A 16,846-nucleotide genomic window follows, 5' to 3' on the forward strand; every position below is an offset into this window, starting at 1 on the left:
AGATATTAGTCTCGAAGAAATGAGCAACTCCACTGAGCCATCAGCAGGTGCAATCACCGACGCCTCTGCACTGACATTCATCGCAGAGGGCGCCGCCAACCTGCTCTACAGAATCAGCGACGACCAACACGTGAGGTTTCTTATCCAAACCGTGATTCCCCCAGATCTAATCATCAAATAGTCATTCTACCTCCTCAGACTTCGGAAAAGGCAGCTCTCTCAACCGTCTACTCTCGATGTGTACTCCTTCAACAGCAAGCATATCCTTCCACTCTTCGCACCCGACATGGTGGCATCCATGCAGCTCGTCAAACTGGAGCCAGCTGTACTTGAGCAATTAAATAAGGATCTTGCTGGTCTCGAGAGTGCAGGTATCCGGAACCCAAATCGTCACGGCACAGTGCTAGATACCGATGAGTCATACGGAATCTTAGTCGAGAACATGACGGCAGAAAGCGTACATTCAGACCTCCCCATCGTATCTTCGGGACGCGAGAAAATAAAAGGCAGCAGCGGCGTACTTAGCTACGTGGTCCGAGAAAATAGAGGAAAGAGATTAGAAGTCGCAGTGCTGGAGTTCAAGCCGAAGTGGCTGACCCAGTCAAAGGACGCGCCGAGCGACTGGAAATATTGCCGGACTTGCGCATTACGTCGGTATCGAGCAAAAGATGCATCTGTGTATTCCTTTTGTCCGTTGGACTTAGTTTCGGGGAACCGACAGCGAGTGGAGAAGTCAGTTCGTGCGCTATTGCCCGAGCAGCTTGTGATCAAGCAGGGGTCGATATTGACAGTGGAGCGATTACGGAGAATCGTAACCGAATTTATTTTAAACTCTGAAGTGTTTAAGACTTTGGTGCATATACAAGATAAAATGGACGAGTATGGAGTGCTTAATACATCTGACTCGGAAGACTCTATGAACTTTTTGATTGCGATGACGGTGAGAGATTGCACTGCATTTTTGCGGATTGTCTATACAGAGTTGGACAAAGACAAGACAAGGGACTTCGAATTCAGCCATGCCGGCAAGCCTTACTTTACTGATCGAGATAGCACATATATAACAGTTGACAGTTACTATTTTGCTGTCAGCTGCCGGTTAGCTGACCTAGACATCAAGGACGGGAGTGGGACTAAGCGCGCTTATTGGCAAAGTATCGAGAAGGATTTGAACGAGGGTGGTTGGTACACCTCCGACGACGCGTTAATTGAGCCCTGCAGGAAGTAACGAAGAATAGAATCGAATATTTTCAAAAAATACACAAGGATATTATACAGTAAATAACTGATTATGCTACATAGAACGAGTCCACATGTAGAAGACCAAACTATCCAACGTTAAGACTCGACATGACAAAATGATTGTACGCTCCGTCCGCTATATGTCACATAATAACACGTATCCACGCCAAAATATTATCTGCTATCATTGACGTTGCTTCATGCCTTTCTGACCTGCTTGCTTCGCAGTCTTTTGAGCTCCTTCTCACGCTCCTTCGCCTGCGCCTTCCGCTGCTCCTCGGCACTCAACTTTGAGATTCCCTGCTTTTGCTCTTTTTTGTCCTTCGCACGCTGCTTAGCGAGCTCCTCGGCCTTCTCATCATCAGCAATCTTTTTCAATTTCCGGATTTCGTCGTCACGAGTGGCCTTCAGCTTTCTCGAGACCTCGGGTCTCCAGTGAGCTTTGGCCACAGCAACGTCAATAGTATTGAGGAATGCGTTGAGGAGCTGCGCGGTAGCCTGCTCTTCTTCTGGGCTCTTTGCGATCTTGATGGAAAGGAGGGCGCGCTTTGTAGGGACGTATTCCTCGACACTAGAGCAATGTTAGCTGCAAACAAGTCTCTTAGGCGGGAAAACCCGAGGGGACATACATCTTCGGTCTGTCGACCGGCAGGTCACTGATGACCAAATATTGCAACACGTTCTCAGCAGCCTTGACAGCAGCCAACAGTTCCGGAGTGAACAATGTCTCAGTGATCTCAGCAGCCTCGGACATGACCGTGCATGACACCGGCAACTTGGGGTGATCCGAAGTCCTTGTGAGCGACAAATCGTAGCTTTCGTCACGCACGCGCTTCATGATCTCCTTGTTGACAATAGCGAAAACAAAGCCATCGTAAGAAGACTTGTCGGCGTCTGTCGGTCTCGCAATAATTTCGACCAGGTCCTTTGGTGGCTCGGTGCTAAAGAGGAAGGCGAACGCGTACTCGAAGACCATCATGATGACGTTATGTCTGGAAAGCATAGTGATTTTTCCATGAAGCAAGCTGATGTTGAGCCGACCAGTAGCATAGAACACATAATCAATTGGGCCGATTCGTTTGAGATATTTCGCAACGGGCACCATGGCAGGCTCGGTTGTTGTGACGCTTTCGTCAAATCCGACCTGGTAAAACTGGGACCGAAGAGCTTCAAGTTGGGATTTCATCCAATTTGTTGCCTTCCTTTTATTCCATGCGCTGCCGCCCAAATGAAGTGCGACGAATGCAATAACGACGGCTAAGAAGTAAAATTCATTCATCCAGTTGTAGGACCACATTCGCGACCAGAACGGTAGAGCATAGAACTGTTCCGCAGTCATGTTAGTTCGCAATGAGAGGGGACTAGTCATCGCATTAGCTGCAACTCAATCAAATGCGAATTACTTATAGCGTACCTATTGAAAGGCGTAGCTTGAGGAGACGCAGTGGTAGTGTCGGCCTGCTCAGTTGGCCGATAAGACTGGAATTCCTCGTTTGCAGCGACAGCCGACAAGATCGCCGCAATGGCAAGGCCGACCTTCAAAGCTGAAGATCCCATCGCTATGTCCGATGATAGAAGCGGTGGTGCGTGTGACGAGGTTGGCGAACACTGTGTGTTTGTTGCCGATGAGAGCGACGTTCCTGGTCTCGAGAATCGACGACGTTCTCTCCGCCTTTGTCAACGGACCCGCTCTTTCCAAATTCACGCTAAAATACGAGACACTTAGTGCGAGTACAGAACATGGACTTCAGCACGCTCACGACGTCGCAGCAATTTACCTACTCTCTGCAAGCTTTCCGTCCAAGGAGGGGACTAGGTGCATTTATTTCACTTTTTGTTGTATAATATTTTTGACGATATAGCGGGTAGCGACCGAAATTACTGTATGCCACATGCTAGTAACCAGCAAAGACTACTCTGCGTGCATTGAGCTTCAAGTTATATCTCGCGATTGCTGCACCAAAAAAAAAAAAAAAAGAAATAGCATTCATTTTTGTTGTATTGTCTACCAGATCCGGTATTACTTATTATGCAAGCCGCCATCCAAATAGACTAACATGCGTGCTGCCAATATTTACAAACCTTCCATCCTCAAACGCCACACCCGATCAATACCCAACATCCACAAAAAAAACTGACATGTAAACCGGTTTATGTCGAGGACATAACCGATCAGTACCAAAGATATAATCAAAACAAAGGAGTCATGCATACCGGTCATGTCGAGAATGATATCTGGCCTCGTCAAGTGGATCTCCTTCTTCCTGCTGATACTCCGACGCATGCTCTGCTTCCTCATCGCCGCGCTCGCCGCTCAAAAGTTTCTGCTCCAGTTTACTCTGCAATGCTTCCCATTCCTCCTGAACCACTCTGTTGACTTCTTCAGGTAGCCGTGCTGCCTCCCATCGGATCCGATTTAGACGCGCCGTCTCGTAGTCTTTGTCATATGTCGCAGTCTTTAACCGATATTCAGCCCGTCGGCGCTCATCATCCTCGCTCCACGCTCTAAAGTCAAGTATGGCCTTTGACATCAACTTGTCATTATCGAAAACCGCTAGTGCGCGGGCGCATCGCTGAGCCGTAAACTCCGCCGTGGTCGTCCTCGCTATCTGTTGTAATTTCTACACTGGTCAGCTACATCCACCGCGAGTAACAATCAAACTTACGGTCCGGCACTCTGTCAACCCACCAACACGCGTCATTAGCACGTCGCGAGCTACAGTTTCGTACTCGTTATTCGAAAGATACTCCGTCCCTCTAAACCCGGATCCAAAATACGTATTCAAATACACCTGACAAATATAAAACAGATTGCTCTCCATCGCAGTAACCGGCGCAGGCACATACACTGGTCTCTCCGGCAACTCAGGACAGGGCACCGCATCCAGCCTCCGCTTGACATTCGCCCTTATCGTCGCGATGCGAGCGGACATTTTTGCAGTATCGTACAGCGGGGCCAGTTTCTCGTCTCCTCGCTCCTGCCGTGCCTTCTCAAGAGCGACCTGTGATGCTTTTTCGCGCCAGCGACGAGTCGTCAATTTCGAGAGCGTTTTGGGGGACAGTGGACGGCGAGGTTGGAGGCTCTCGAGTGCAAATCGGTGCGCTTGATCACCTCGGCCAGCAAGAAGCTGGAGGTGCTGTCTGATTGTTACATCGCGTCGTTTAGCTCGAAATGTGGACGTGCATGTTGGAACTGGACATGGAGAGCTTTCCAGGTCTGTAGTAGCCAAGGTAGAGGATGCCAAAATTTGTGTCGACGACATGCTTAGCACAGTCAGTACTTCCGCGCGCGCGTATTAAGGACATGAAAAACGCAAAATTCGAAACCGTTTACCTGCAGCAGATTTCTGCCCTTCGGAGCAGCGACGGTTGCCGACGGATTCGAATGTGGGGAAGGTCAGAGTGACGAAATGCAATGTAGTGCAACTCCAATGCGCTTGTGCGGCGCTTTTGTGAGGCCGGAGACAGGTGATCGAAATACTCTTGCCAACCACTTGCCGTGACGAATGTGTCACTCACTGTGGGTTCGGGTTAGGGATAATAATCTTGCAATGAGAGAACAAAAGCAACTCATTATTTAGTTACATTCATTTTAACCCATTCCAACGTACTCTGAATAACACCGTTAAACAACTAAATACGAAGACAAAAATACTTTCATGAATGAGACAATGACTCAATCAGCGACAACATTTGGCCCGTATTCCTTTATTTCGCTAATTGTTACATGCACTAACATATCACATTATTGATCCAGCCAACATTCTTTTTGCCAGTTACACTTTACCAATTAGGACAAGTTGATATTGACAGTCTTGACCTGCGTGTAGTTTCTGAGCGCCTCCTTTCCGAGCTCACGACCGATACCAGACTCTCCGTATCCACCGAATGGCAAGGCCCAATGCAGAGAGTTGTAGCAGTTAACCCAGACAGTGCCAGCCCGGAGTCTGTTGGCAACCTCCACAGCCGTGTTCAAAGATCGGGTGTGGACTGCGGAGGCAAGACCATATGCTGTCGAGTTACCCTTCTGGATGACGTCTTCGAGGTTCTTGAACTTGGCGATAGCGCAAACCGGACCAAAGATCTCCTCCTGCATGATACGCATGTCCTCAGTGACATTAGAAAATACGGTGGGCTTGATGAAGTAACCTTCGGACCCGTGGCGCTCACCACCAACTTCAACCGTGGCACCCTCCTTCTTACCGAGCTCGACGTATGCCATGATGCGGTTATACTGGGCTTCCGAGACCTGGGCGCCTTGGAAAGTCGCCTCGTCGAATGGGTTTCCGACAACGTTGGCCTGGGCACGCCTCTTGAATGCGTCGATGACCTTGTCGTAGATAGTTTCCTGAACATAGATACGGGAACCGGCGCAGCAGCACTGGCCGGCGTTGTAATAGATGCCGAAGTTGATCCATTCGACGGCGCGATCAATGTCGGCGTCTTCGAAAACAATGTTAGGCGACTTGCCACCGAGCTCGAGGGTGACCTTCTTCAAGTTAGACTCGGCAGCAGCCTTCATGATCTGTCGTCCGACGGGGGTTGAGCCAGTGAACGCGACCTTGTGGATCTTCATGTGAGAAGCAATGGCAGCACCGGCGGTTCTACCGAAACCTGGTGGATTATTAGCAAAATTTCATAATCAGACCGAGGGTTAGGAAACCGTACCAGAAAGAATGTTGATGACGCCAGGAGGGAAGCCAGCTTCCTTGCAGAGCTTCGCAGCGTACAAGCCACCAAGAGGAGTCTGCTCAGCAGTCTTCAAAACGACGGTGTTACCGCACGCAATGGCAGGACCAATCTTCCAGGCCCACATCAGCAACGGGAAGTTCCATGGGATGATCTGCCCGCACACGCCGATGGGCTCCTGTTTGGTGTAGTTGAAGGACTCGGGCGAGGTCTCGATAACCTTGCCGTGGATCTTGTCGGCCCAGCCTCCGTAGTATCGGAGGCAGCCGATGCAGGCACCGATATCACCCTTGGCAAGTTGAATGGCCTTGCCGTTGTCGAAAGCCTCGATTGAAGCGAGAATGGTGAGGTTCTCCTCGAAAAGATCTGCGAGCTTGAGCAGCAGATGGCCTCGATCGGCAGACGACATCTTCGACCACGGCCCGTCGTAGAAAGCCGTCTCAGCAGCATCGACGGCTAGGTCAACGTCGACAGCCGTGGCCTCATGGACCATTCCAGCTAGTTTACCAGTGCTAATACAGTTAGTCGACCAATCTTAATTTGCTAGTCAACTCAAACGCCGACATACGAAGGATTGATAACCTCGAACGCCTTTCCCTCCTTGCCGGTCACGAACTCGCCGTTAATGAACAAGCCCAGAGGCTGCTCGTACTCCACACCGTTGGGGAGCTTAAACTTCTGACTAAGCGGGACAGATGAACTCGCGGACATGATTGTGGTTGGGATATGATTTGACTCGGAGAAAATGTTAGGCAGACAGGCAAACAGTAATAATTGGGTCGAGATCGAGCGGTCTAGAGAAAGAGAAGAGACGAGGGCGCGAAGTATATATACAAGACGACGACGGCATACTGGCCGTGTGACTGGAAGCCCACCCAGGAGGTGCGGGGACGACGGAACAGGTTGAAGCGACAGTTTAGGAGATCTCAACGCAGCGTTCGGTGAAATGGACCCCGGAAACTCCACGCGGGGGGTGAACAATGCGGCGCATGCTACACGATTGAGCCAGTAGCAACCACAAGTACAACGCAAATGTGCAGATATGTCGCTCTACTCCGCATCCAGATCCGCTGATGCGGTCATGCGAATGGCAGACGGCTGGAAGCTGCGGCCGTGACGACGATTACGCAGAGCCGGGCCACCGGCGAGTCGATCAACGTGGCCTCGTTGACGTCGATAATCGCCCGACTTATCGATTCCTAACTACATATCGTTTTTCATTACCCAATCAGTACATGTCTGTTATGGCAAGCTTGCGACTATCTATCAACCAAAATTGTAGTGCGCATAATTTTCTGCAATCCTGTCTCGGAGCAGTGTATTCAGCCTTCGCGAGGTCTTGAAATGATGATTCCGGCTATCTCGCAGCCAACTGTAGAAAGACCGTGACTACTGCGCATAGTTGCCCAACCGCAACCGCATTCGCAAATGTAGTAGACTACCGCGCATTTAGTAGTGCCTGCTCAGTCACTCCGTTTGAATGCGACCGTCGACTGCCGCCGGACGTGCTTTTCTTTGGTATCGCGGCCGGGCTCTTTTGCCAGCGCAGGCGCTGGTCCGGCGAGACCGAGCTGGGCCGCGGGCTTGAACTCACCCGCCCCACGCACTCGCTCCGACGCCGATCTGAACAACTGCAGCCGGGGCTTTCCCCCGCCGCCGCCATCAGTCCCACTACCCAACCGTCTCCAGATACTTCCGCCGGATCCAGTCGACGTCTCGTCCTTGCTACTGCTGCCGCTGCTACTCTCCTCCGGCTGCGACGACGAATACGAGAACGTTGCCCCGCTAGTGAGCGACTTCAGCAGGCTCTTATTGCGTCGGATACCGCCTGAGCCTCCATCTGGTACCCCTGCTGTCCCGGTCGTACTGCTCTCCTGCGGCTCGTCGGCATTGCTATTATCGTTACTGCTGGTGCTGCCGGCCATCAGGAACTTCATCACCCCGCCTCTCGGCGTGCCGGACCTGCCCAAAAACGTCGGTCGTCGCTCCAGTGCCGGCACCGGTCCCGCCGCCGCCGCCGCCGCCGTCGTTGCAATCGCTTCGACGGCGCTCGACGAACTCGGCGCGTCAGCGTCTTGGCTCGCATCGTCAGCCGTAATGGCCGGCGGAATAGCGCACGTATTAATAATCGTGCGCTCTCTCGTGACCGATGCGCCAGACCCCTGATGCTGCTGCGTTTGATTTTCCTGAATTCCCTGCTGAATTCGCTGTTGGATTCGAGCGCGTGATAAATTCAACGAGTCAGAACGAGTGGGAAAGCTTGCTCCCCGTTGACTGTCTTCATCGGCAGGGTTAGTATTGCCGTCCGTCGAACCTGCGTGAACTTGGTTGCGTGCTTTGCGAAGCGGTGACTGTGCAGGCGGTTCGTCTTTGAATAGCTGTATGCTCAAGTCGGGTCTTCGCCAACGTGAGGATGCGGACGACAGTGATGGAGCAGGCGAGGCAGTGGTCGATGATGCGGTCGTGAATGATACAGGAGAGGTGGATCGGAGACCTGACGACGAACCCACCGGTCGCGGTAGGGTTGACGTCGGTGGTGACGAATGGATGCGTGCTGGCGGTGCTTGTGTTGTTGGCGTGGGCGGGTACAGTCTCGGGGCTTGCAATAACGGGGCCGACTTCTGTGATGTTGAAGATGCAAGGAAATCAATCGTGTTGCGACTTGCCTGGCGTTAGCATCTTAAAGTTAATTGAATTTGCTCAGAATTACCATCTTATTGAAATCCTCTCGGCTCCTGTTTCCATAGCTTGAACGATCCACTCGCGCAAGATCTCTTCCACCGGCAACCCAAACAACAACGACAATATCGTAGCTTCTCTTTTGTCGATATATTAGCCATTAGTGCGCTGTCTACGGCCAATATCAAGTACTCACAAATAATACGCATTTGTCCGGTAAATATCCCTCGCCTCTTTAATCAGTCCGCACCCAATCAGTATTCCGGTAGCTAGATGCACGGCCTCGACATCATCGCCATAAGTGTTCTTATCTCTAAACAAGACCGTGTCCGTGAATATCCGTGCCATCTGCTGCCTTTCGTTGCCAACTCCCGGCGACGACATGTCCGGCTGCAATGCAACCAGATTCATAGCGTACACGAGCCACGAAATCGAAACCGTCATATTCCGAGTCGAAGGATTCGCCTGTAACGACGCCAGCGTCAGTTCGAGATCACGAACTGGATTACTCCCGCCGGCATCACGCAGCCAGATGTTGAGGATCGCGCGAACGAAAGCGGAACAGGCAGGAGGCGTGTGGGCCACTGCTTGCTGACGCTCCCACGCTACCAGATCTCGTACTGACGTTCCCACATACGCTGGTGGCCAACCGAACAGTAACTCCAAAATCGTTCTCGGTGTCGACGGCGCCGACGGTGAGAAATCAAGGCCCGTGTCTGAACCCTGCATAAGCTCGCCCAAGTGACTAAACAGACAGTCAGGCAGAATCGGCTCCGGCATCGCCAGTTCCTGGTCTGCCGGTTCTTGAAGATCGGCTGGAATGGCCGTAGGTGGTTGCACGTATATGTCAGTCGTGAATGGGTAGTCTGAATGTAGGGAAGGCTGTTGCTGCGGTGCTGTCGGGGCAACGCCCGGTTCTGTGAATGTCCACAGTGGAGACGTGGCGCGGATTGCCGTAGCCGGAAACACAGATTGCTCCTCATCGTCGTCCTGCTCTGTTACTTGTCTTTCCATCGGTGCGGCCGGGTTGGCAGCAAAGTCGTCCCGGGTCCCTCTCACTGCCGCAACAATCTCATCACGATCCGGAGACCGGTTAAGGTAATACGCAAGCAAATCTGACGATTTCCGCCTCAATACATCCTTATCCTGTCCCGACATACCAGACGACCGTAGTCTGGGCGGCGACAACGTGAACGATTTCGGCGTATGCGGTACTTGCTCCGAGCTCGGCCAGACAAAAGTGTCCAACTCGACATTGGCGCTCAGTAACTGAGTGCAGTGCAGCAAGTCGTAGATATGGAGCTGCATGGCGCTGTCGAGCACCCACGCCATGCCCGTCTCCCGCTGAAGATCGACTGCGACAATACGCGTGCCCTCTGGTGTGCGAATGATTTCCTGAGAGCCGTTGTTCCGTCGTACGTCGTATACTATTAACGAGCTATATGGGGTTAGCCTCCTTCCACATTGTTTGCACGCACAGCTATCTTACTTTCCAATAAACTGAACGACCCGCCCGTTCTTACTCCATTTCAGGTACCGGTCGCTGTCCGCGGGACCGCTCACAGAAAGGCTATGATGCAACCGTCGGATGAGATTCACGGATTTTCCAACGTTAATACACCAAACTTGAATCTCCTCCTCGCCTCCAGCCTTCCCATCGCTGACCAAACCTTCAAGAGCCGGAGTCGGCGTGTGGAGGATAGCAAGCATTAGTGACTCGGGATCAGTAGAGGTTGGATGAAATGCCAAAACCGCGACTGGCCGTCCGTCAAGTTCGGGCAACGCATGCAGCACGTCGGGGACGAACATATTGTCCGCGTCTTTGGTGTTCTCAGGCGACAGTCGACAAAGGAACGTTCGGCCCGACGCGCACGCCACGGCAAACACGTCCGCAGCGTGCGGACTTGGCGCGACCGCTTTCACATCTGACAAATCCGGGGTAGCGAAGACGTGTATTGGTGGTGGTGAGGACGGGTCGGATAGATCGACGACAGTGATCCTGCTCATTGGAAGCCCTTGTACGGAATTAGTAACATGGCGGATTTGGCTACCTCGAGCACTCACCGAATACTATCGCTCGGCCGTCCGTGTCCCAGCAACACGGTACATTTTGTAGGCCAGATATAGAATCGGCGTATACGACTGTTCGTTCGCGGATACATATGAGTTCTTCGGGCACGCCTTCGGCGATGTACCTCCAGACCGTGACTGCAAGCTGCGGAGTCGTCTGCACGCATGCGAAAGCGGACGGGTCGCGTGGACGTGGATATACGCACGAGAGCGCATCGAAGGCTGCCGGCTGTCGCTGTGGACACAGGTTTGTCGGCGAGAGGAAGTGGAGAGTGGTGTCGTCGCGGAGAAGGACTGAACCGGCCGGCAGAACGTGCAGAGACACCGGTAGCCCCGGCGGTCTCATCGCGTGAGATGGCAGTTAGATTTGATTTGAAAAGGCGACCAAGTTTTCAAGCTGAGAGTGTTGTGCGGCGAGGACGAAGTTGCATGCTGGATCTGCGGGAAATAGGAGGACTGAGGGTTCGAGAAGGGTGTGGAGGGGTGGCCACGAGTGCAGTCGGGACGAAGAATTCGAATGTAAATAGACTGGAAAGTACGAGAATGGGACGCTAGCAGCGGTAGCTGGAAACGAAATTTGTCCGTTGTTACGGTTACGTCTTTTGCCTTTTGCCTTTTGCCTTTGGTGTTTGGTTTATTGTGCAGTCCTGTTGAATTTGCAAATTGAAGCATCCCAGGGGCAAAGCGTGCGGCGCAGAACGCGTAGGCAGCGCGTCGCCGTCGCAATCTAATCTAACTTTTACTGGCAGGCTCGTGACTCGCCCGTGATCCGTCGCCAAACCTTCCGCTGCGACGCCTCACGTTCCCTTCAATTGCGAAGTATCTTGCCATATGAAAATAAAACAACACGCCATTTGTAGACAGCCCTGGCCCACTAATAATTAGTCTCGATATGACGGTGCTAAATGTTATGTAGTTCTTCGTGGCTCCTGTTCCCGTGTGAAGACGACTAATTAGCCAGTGACATTCTCGCGTGTACCAAAACGAAATTGCCGCAACGCCAAAGTTAACATTCAGGCTCACAAAATGTCGCTCTACGATAGCCAATTAATTTCGTGCCCGAGCCAAACTTATTTAGCAACCTTCACTGCTGGCTTCTATAAAAATACCAAATCGACGGTACACAATGCTTACATATGGTACATCCAAATACATCAACATGCACACCACAAAGCACTAGGGCAATACCATGTCCAATCCCGTATCAAATGCCCTGTGTCTCAATAGACGCCTGTGTAGAGATATAGATATCTCACAAAGCTCAATAACCCATCAACAGCAAATTACACATGTGAACAAACCCGAATCCGTACAATATTATACAGACATCTATGTGCAAACCTACATAATAATGACACGACAATTATTACGCAACCGAGCTTCTCTGAAAAGCACGGCACATAAACGCCGCCGGTAGCAACCCAAAAAGCATTAACTAACGCCAATCCCGAAAAAATCTATGACTCCGACCCGCTGCTGTTGGACGATATTCCTCCTAGCCGCATCGCCTCCTCGCCTATATTCCACTGCAATGACTTACTCCATTCCTCCACCTTTCCAAGAACATCGCCAAGCACTCTGTCCTCATCTGCCGTCATCCCATTGCCTATTCCATATGGCGACGACTCCATAGCAAGAGGCTGCTGTGCGTCCTGGAACGTGGTCTCTGCAGCTTCACTGGCCCCACCAAGCCCAGCACCGACGCCGACATCTGAGCCGAATATCTCTTCCAAATCCATCCCCATCTTGCTCACAAAGTCGTTGTTATCCTTCTCAGTATCTTCGCTCACACTGTCGACGTTATTCAGTCTCATGAACGGGCGCTTAGTCTGTGGCGGCCCATTCGTCGGGGACTTGACCGGGTCTGTCGCTGGCGGCGATCGCTGGCTGAATAGATGCGATTGGGTATCCATCTGACTAGCAAATATGACCGGATTTGGCATATTAGTATTATTGGTCTGGTAATTCGCAGGCGTCGACGTAGCTTCAGGCGGGGACGAAAATTTGAACTCGGACGACGGCTGTGCCATGGGCTGGGATGCTCCCGAGAACGATTGTGCGTGCGACTGCGGCGGTTTTGGCGAGATCGACTGCACTTTGGATTTTTTGGACGCCTGCTTCTTCAGGCTTGGTCGCACGACTGCTGACTTTTGCAATGACTTTTCCATCTTTCCGGTAGACTGCACGATCTTGGCTTGTGTCGGCGCAGGAGTCTTCTGCACAATCATATCCTCTTCGTGGCCTTCAGCTCTTGTCTGACCGGTATTCGATAAACTAGATTGTGGACTTGGTCCACAAGCGAGATTGAATGCTGGGTTCGATTTGTCAAGCGCCGCACCGGATGCTGTCGACGGCGTGTTAGGTGCAGGCTTCACGTGATACACAAACGGCGATGCCGACGCCGACGTCTGTGTCTGGGTTGGTTGAGTCGCAAAGTCGCCCACTGACGGTCCAGTTGGGACATTTCGACCATTCGCATCGATGGCCGGAAGGTCAACCTGCTGTGTATTGACAGGTGGGACTCGAGGCACTAGCGAGGCATTAGTAGACTATAGTACCAAGCAGCATCGCACCTACCAAACGCATCTGTCAACAGTTCACGTTGCGCAAACAAAAATTCCGCCTGCGTATCAGGATACAGTGAAACTTCTCCAGCAGCAACGGCTGTCCCAGCTGCGCCTTTCTGAGAGTGCTTATCTCCAGAACTGGAGTCAATTTTGCGCCTCTTATCAGATTCCTCGGCTCTGACCTGACCACTGGCGCCACTAGTACACTCATTTTCCTGTTCCTCTCGAGCCAATTTCTCGCGGATTTTTTTCATTGCCTGTTCTTCGTGTGCGCGTCTCATGGCTTGATCGCGCTTCTTCTGCGCAGCCTTTTCCCTTTGCAGCTTCTGCTTCTCAGCTTTTGCCCGCGCTTTCTCTTCCTTTGCCGCAACCTTGTCAGCTTGGATCTGCTCCTTCGTCTTCTTCGGGCTAGCACCAGAAACGACAGGTTTGGTGTCTTTTCGCTTCATCGAAGTTTTCTCCGTGCCTAGCTTGCTTGCGAGCGCGTTTGGCGCCGCACTTGGCCCGGCACCGGCTGTCGACGGCATGTCTGGTCGAGGGATAGGCGCGGCGGACGACTGCCCTTGATCAATTGACTGCGGCAACACATTGAGCCGTCCCTCAAACTCCAAAATATCGACATCTCCCTCTTGAACATCCGGTTGAGTGTGAGCGATCGTAGCTACGGACTGCGGAGTCCTTGCTTCGACCTCTCCCCGAACATGTGGACCACCAAACGGCTGCTGCATGGTATACAAAACGTGCGAAGCACTGGATGTAGGCTCGTTCGTCCTCCACGGACCAAGTTGAGTCTTACTCCGATCTGCCAGGAAAGGAGACGTCTTATTTTGTGCATTAGCAGGAATATTCGCATACACAGGGAATGACACAGCTAGTCGGTGCGGATGGAACACTCCCCCTGGAGTAGAAGGGCTGCTATGGGCCGACATGGCATAATCCATGCTATGAGTACTAGGCACAGGCGATGTTCCCCAACTTTGGGGCATCACAGGCGACTCTGAAGTGCACACTGGAGTGAACTGGTTAATAGGCGGGTGACCTGTGCCAAGTACCAATCCCGACGTCTGTACCTGACTCGCACCACCTGGAGGGGCGTTCAAGATGTTGGACTGCAGGTCCGCCCAGTTAATCTTAGAAAACTCAAACGAGTCATCGGGTACATTGCGCGGCTGTGGAAGTTGCTGGGACGACGACGGATGCCGCTGCATTGGCTGTTGAGGAAGTGACCGTAGTCGATCTAATTGCTGCTGGAGCATTGCGGGAGACTCTTGAAACTGAGACTGTACTGGGCGCTGGATAGGTTCCTGCTGCGGCGGTGGTGGTTTCCAATAACCATTCTGTTGACTCACAGGAACTGTACCGGGCTGCTGAGTACCCGTGGGAACAGAAGCAGACGATGAGGCAGTCAGTGGCACCTGTCTGGGATTTAGCGGTGCACCCTGCTGAATATAGGCCTGGGAAGCCGGCAGTAGTGAAGGTCGCAGCACAGATGACTGTTGAGACGCCTGAGATGGCGGTAATTGCTTCCATCCTTCTAAACCATCCCATCCACCCTGAAATAATGCTGCCGATGCGATATATGGCGCATCGCCAGTTCTCATGTATTGCTCTGATATGCGCTGCACTCTTGAGAAATCTGGAGGAGGGTGATTTGGGGATGGCGGACAAAGGACGAAATCCGCAGTAGGGTTCGCGGAGATCGACGAGGCTAGATCGTTGGCGAGCAGGTCCAGAATCACCTCGTTATTTCTATTATTGGCATTGTCGTCGTGGTTGTAGTCATCGTTGTTAAGTGTACCGACATTGGAGATCATTCCCGGTGCGACGCTCGGATCGGCGGCGAAGAACGCAGCAGTTAACGGGTCGTGTGCGTACTGCTGTTCAAGATATTGCTGCTTCTCCAGTCTGAACAATTGTTGTTGCCGCTGTTCATGATGCTGCGATTGCTGAGGTTGCTGTGGCTGATGCTGTTGTTGGTGCTGATCCGGAACCTGTACCTGCACCTGCATCGACTGAGGAGCCGGCGGCGGCATCGTGGCCATTGCATGCTGCTGATGCTGATATTGAAGTGGGGCAGCGGGGATATGCTGCTGGGGAATATACATTGCCGCCGTTGGGCCAGGGCCAGCGCGGTCAGAACCGTAGGCGACTACGTAATTTCCCGCCATATCTATGGCCCCAGGAGTACCTGATCCTGTGTCGTCGTCGTGGCTGTAGGACGGAGACCAGTGATTTGTTGACGGACGGCGACGAGAACGAAGCGGCGGGCACGCAACTGTCCGGTGGGCGGTCTTTATGGTCCCGTCGGATAATGCTCGACGTCGGCATAAAAGACTACATTTGAGCACGGTTATGCAACATCCGCACAGACCAATACGCATTTGCGAAGATAACGCCGCAGTGCGACCAGCCAAATCTTCGCCGGCAAACAGAAAGCCGCCCGGTCTACGGCTGGGCTGTCGGCAACCTCGGAGCCCGAATTGCGGCACTGAACGGGCTGTAAATTATTAATGACGGCGACTCAGCATTTATTGCAATAAACGTCTATATAATGTTGATAGGATGCAAAAGTAATGCAGTAGTTGACAGAGGGCAGTCATTTGTCAGGTAGACTGATGGTGGCGCTACGCCATGCCGTCCGGCGACTAGTCTTCCAAGGACCACGGGCTCCAGTATTAACCCCGCAATTACCTTATGAGAGCGGCCTACTCCCCCTCGTGCTTATCCCGTGCATATTTGTATTCCACGAATAAAGATAGCCGGAGCTATGAGCAATGAATCATATATAGTGCTGTCGCTGACTCTCCGTCGCAATCTACTCACTCATTCACAATTCACACTGTCATTAGCCACAGCACTAATCTCAGTCCAGCCCAAAACGTGCATATGTTGCTTAAGCCGCAGCCAGAGCTCTATTCTAATATCGTCACAGTATGTATTGCCGCAACCCAAGTATAATACCAAACGTAGAACTTACCACGTTCCCCCTTATCATTTCGCTAACTGATTGACTTAGCCACACACTGTCGGTGCCCTTGTCCGATGGCCCAACCGTCACGTCAACCCTAATAATATTAAACCTTGTTGAGCCCCTTGACCCAAGTTCCGAGTTTGTGAATACGTGCAACTGTATGAATCGCGTAATTTCCCATCGTTGACCTTAATTGAAATAATTGCTTTATTAGCCTGGTTCTACTTTTACCATAGCTTATTGCTTTTGCTGGAGTCAACCATCTTCGTCGATGCGGCAATTTGTTCTGCGTTTGTGTTTTATTGTTAGTTTGGTCCCCTTCAACACATGATATCGATCTGTCCTGGCAGGCTGACGGCTGGGGATATGCCACGCCTCGTACAAGTCCAGCACACCTACGACGGTTGCTCGCCTGCTCCATTTGTTGAGAACCCGTCGAGCTAAGACCTCTTCTGCTATAATTGTTGAGCACCTGTCACGATAAGCTTGCAGGGTCGCGAGCATTGAAAGCTTGCACGGGATCTCCGGATGATGTCGAGACGACCAAATGTTTGATTCATAGCTTTGTTCCTATATATTTCCATTCATAGCACTCCAGACATTGTATCTTTGTGAGCAAGGTTTGCAG

At 51.8% G+C, this 16,846-nt stretch overlaps 6 protein-coding genes across 6 annotated transcripts; 1 reads left to right on the top strand and 5 right to left on the bottom strand.

Moving 5' to 3' along the window:
* Positions 1 to 19: 19 nt before the first annotated feature.
* Positions 20 to 1,228, top strand: POJ06DRAFT_271168 (inositol-pentakisphosphate 2-kinase; the record flags this gene model as incomplete). Its single annotated transcript, XM_056189491.1, has 2 exons — positions 20 to 130; positions 182 to 1,228. The coding sequence occupies 2 exons, from the start codon at positions 20 to 22 to the stop codon at positions 1,226 to 1,228; spliced, it is 1,158 nt and encodes a 385-aa protein (XP_056040972.1).
* A 31-nt stretch (positions 1,229 to 1,259) lies between these two features.
* Positions 1,260 to 2,899, bottom strand: POJ06DRAFT_261609 (uncharacterized protein). Its single transcript, XM_056188643.1, has 3 exons — positions 2,657 to 2,899; positions 1,872 to 2,603; positions 1,260 to 1,813 (listed from the first exon to the last, which is right to left on the bottom strand). The coding sequence occupies exons 1-3, from the start codon at positions 2,797 to 2,799 to the stop codon at positions 1,441 to 1,443; spliced, it is 1,248 nt and encodes a 415-aa protein (XP_056040973.1). The 5' UTR covers positions 2,800 to 2,899; the 3' UTR covers positions 1,260 to 1,440.
* Positions 2,900 to 3,208: 309 nt separating this feature from the next.
* On the bottom strand, positions 3,209 to 4,650 carry POJ06DRAFT_261611 (uncharacterized protein). The gene is made up of 3 exons (XM_056188644.1): positions 4,577 to 4,650; positions 3,909 to 4,506; positions 3,209 to 3,863 (listed from the first exon to the last, which is right to left on the bottom strand). Exons 2-3 carry the CDS (start codon positions 4,503 to 4,505, stop codon positions 3,447 to 3,449), a joined length of 1,014 nt encoding a protein of 337 aa, XP_056040974.1. The 5' UTR covers position 4,506; positions 4,577 to 4,650; the 3' UTR covers positions 3,209 to 3,446.
* A 144-nt stretch (positions 4,651 to 4,794) lies between these two features.
* On the bottom strand, positions 4,795 to 6,896 carry POJ06DRAFT_227887 (aldehyde dehydrogenase domain-containing protein). The gene is made up of 3 exons (XM_056185753.1): positions 6,500 to 6,896; positions 5,911 to 6,443; positions 4,795 to 5,856 (listed from the first exon to the last, which is right to left on the bottom strand). Exons 1-3 carry the CDS (start codon positions 6,640 to 6,642, stop codon positions 5,033 to 5,035), a joined length of 1,500 nt encoding a protein of 499 aa, XP_056040975.1. The 5' UTR covers positions 6,643 to 6,896; the 3' UTR covers positions 4,795 to 5,032.
* A 1,741-nt stretch (positions 6,897 to 8,637) lies between these two features.
* POJ06DRAFT_283506 (uncharacterized protein) lies at positions 8,638 to 11,026 on the bottom strand (the record flags this gene model as incomplete). The annotated part of the gene is made up of 4 exons (XM_056190108.1): positions 8,638 to 8,749; positions 8,807 to 10,048; positions 10,100 to 10,625; positions 10,675 to 11,026. The coding sequence occupies 4 exons, from the start codon at positions 11,024 to 11,026 to the stop codon at positions 8,638 to 8,640; spliced, it is 2,232 nt and encodes a 743-aa protein (XP_056040976.1).
* A 1,091-nt stretch (positions 11,027 to 12,117) lies between these two features.
* Positions 12,118 to 15,499, bottom strand: POJ06DRAFT_33927 (uncharacterized protein). The gene is made up of 2 exons (XM_056190894.1): positions 13,258 to 15,499; positions 12,118 to 13,210 (listed from the first exon to the last, which is right to left on the bottom strand). Exons 1-2 carry the CDS (start codon positions 15,413 to 15,415, stop codon positions 12,138 to 12,140), a joined length of 3,231 nt encoding a protein of 1,076 aa, XP_056040977.1. The 5' UTR covers positions 15,416 to 15,499; the 3' UTR covers positions 12,118 to 12,137.
* Between the last annotated feature and the right edge of the window lie 1,347 nt (positions 15,500 to 16,846).

Source organism: Lipomyces tetrasporus, assembly GCF_029532465.1.
Source record: "Lipomyces tetrasporus strain NRRL Y-64009 chromosome Unknown POJ06scaffold_11, whole genome shotgun sequence".
NCBI lineage: Eukaryota > Fungi > Ascomycota > Lipomycetes > Lipomycetales > Lipomycetaceae > Lipomyces > Lipomyces tetrasporus.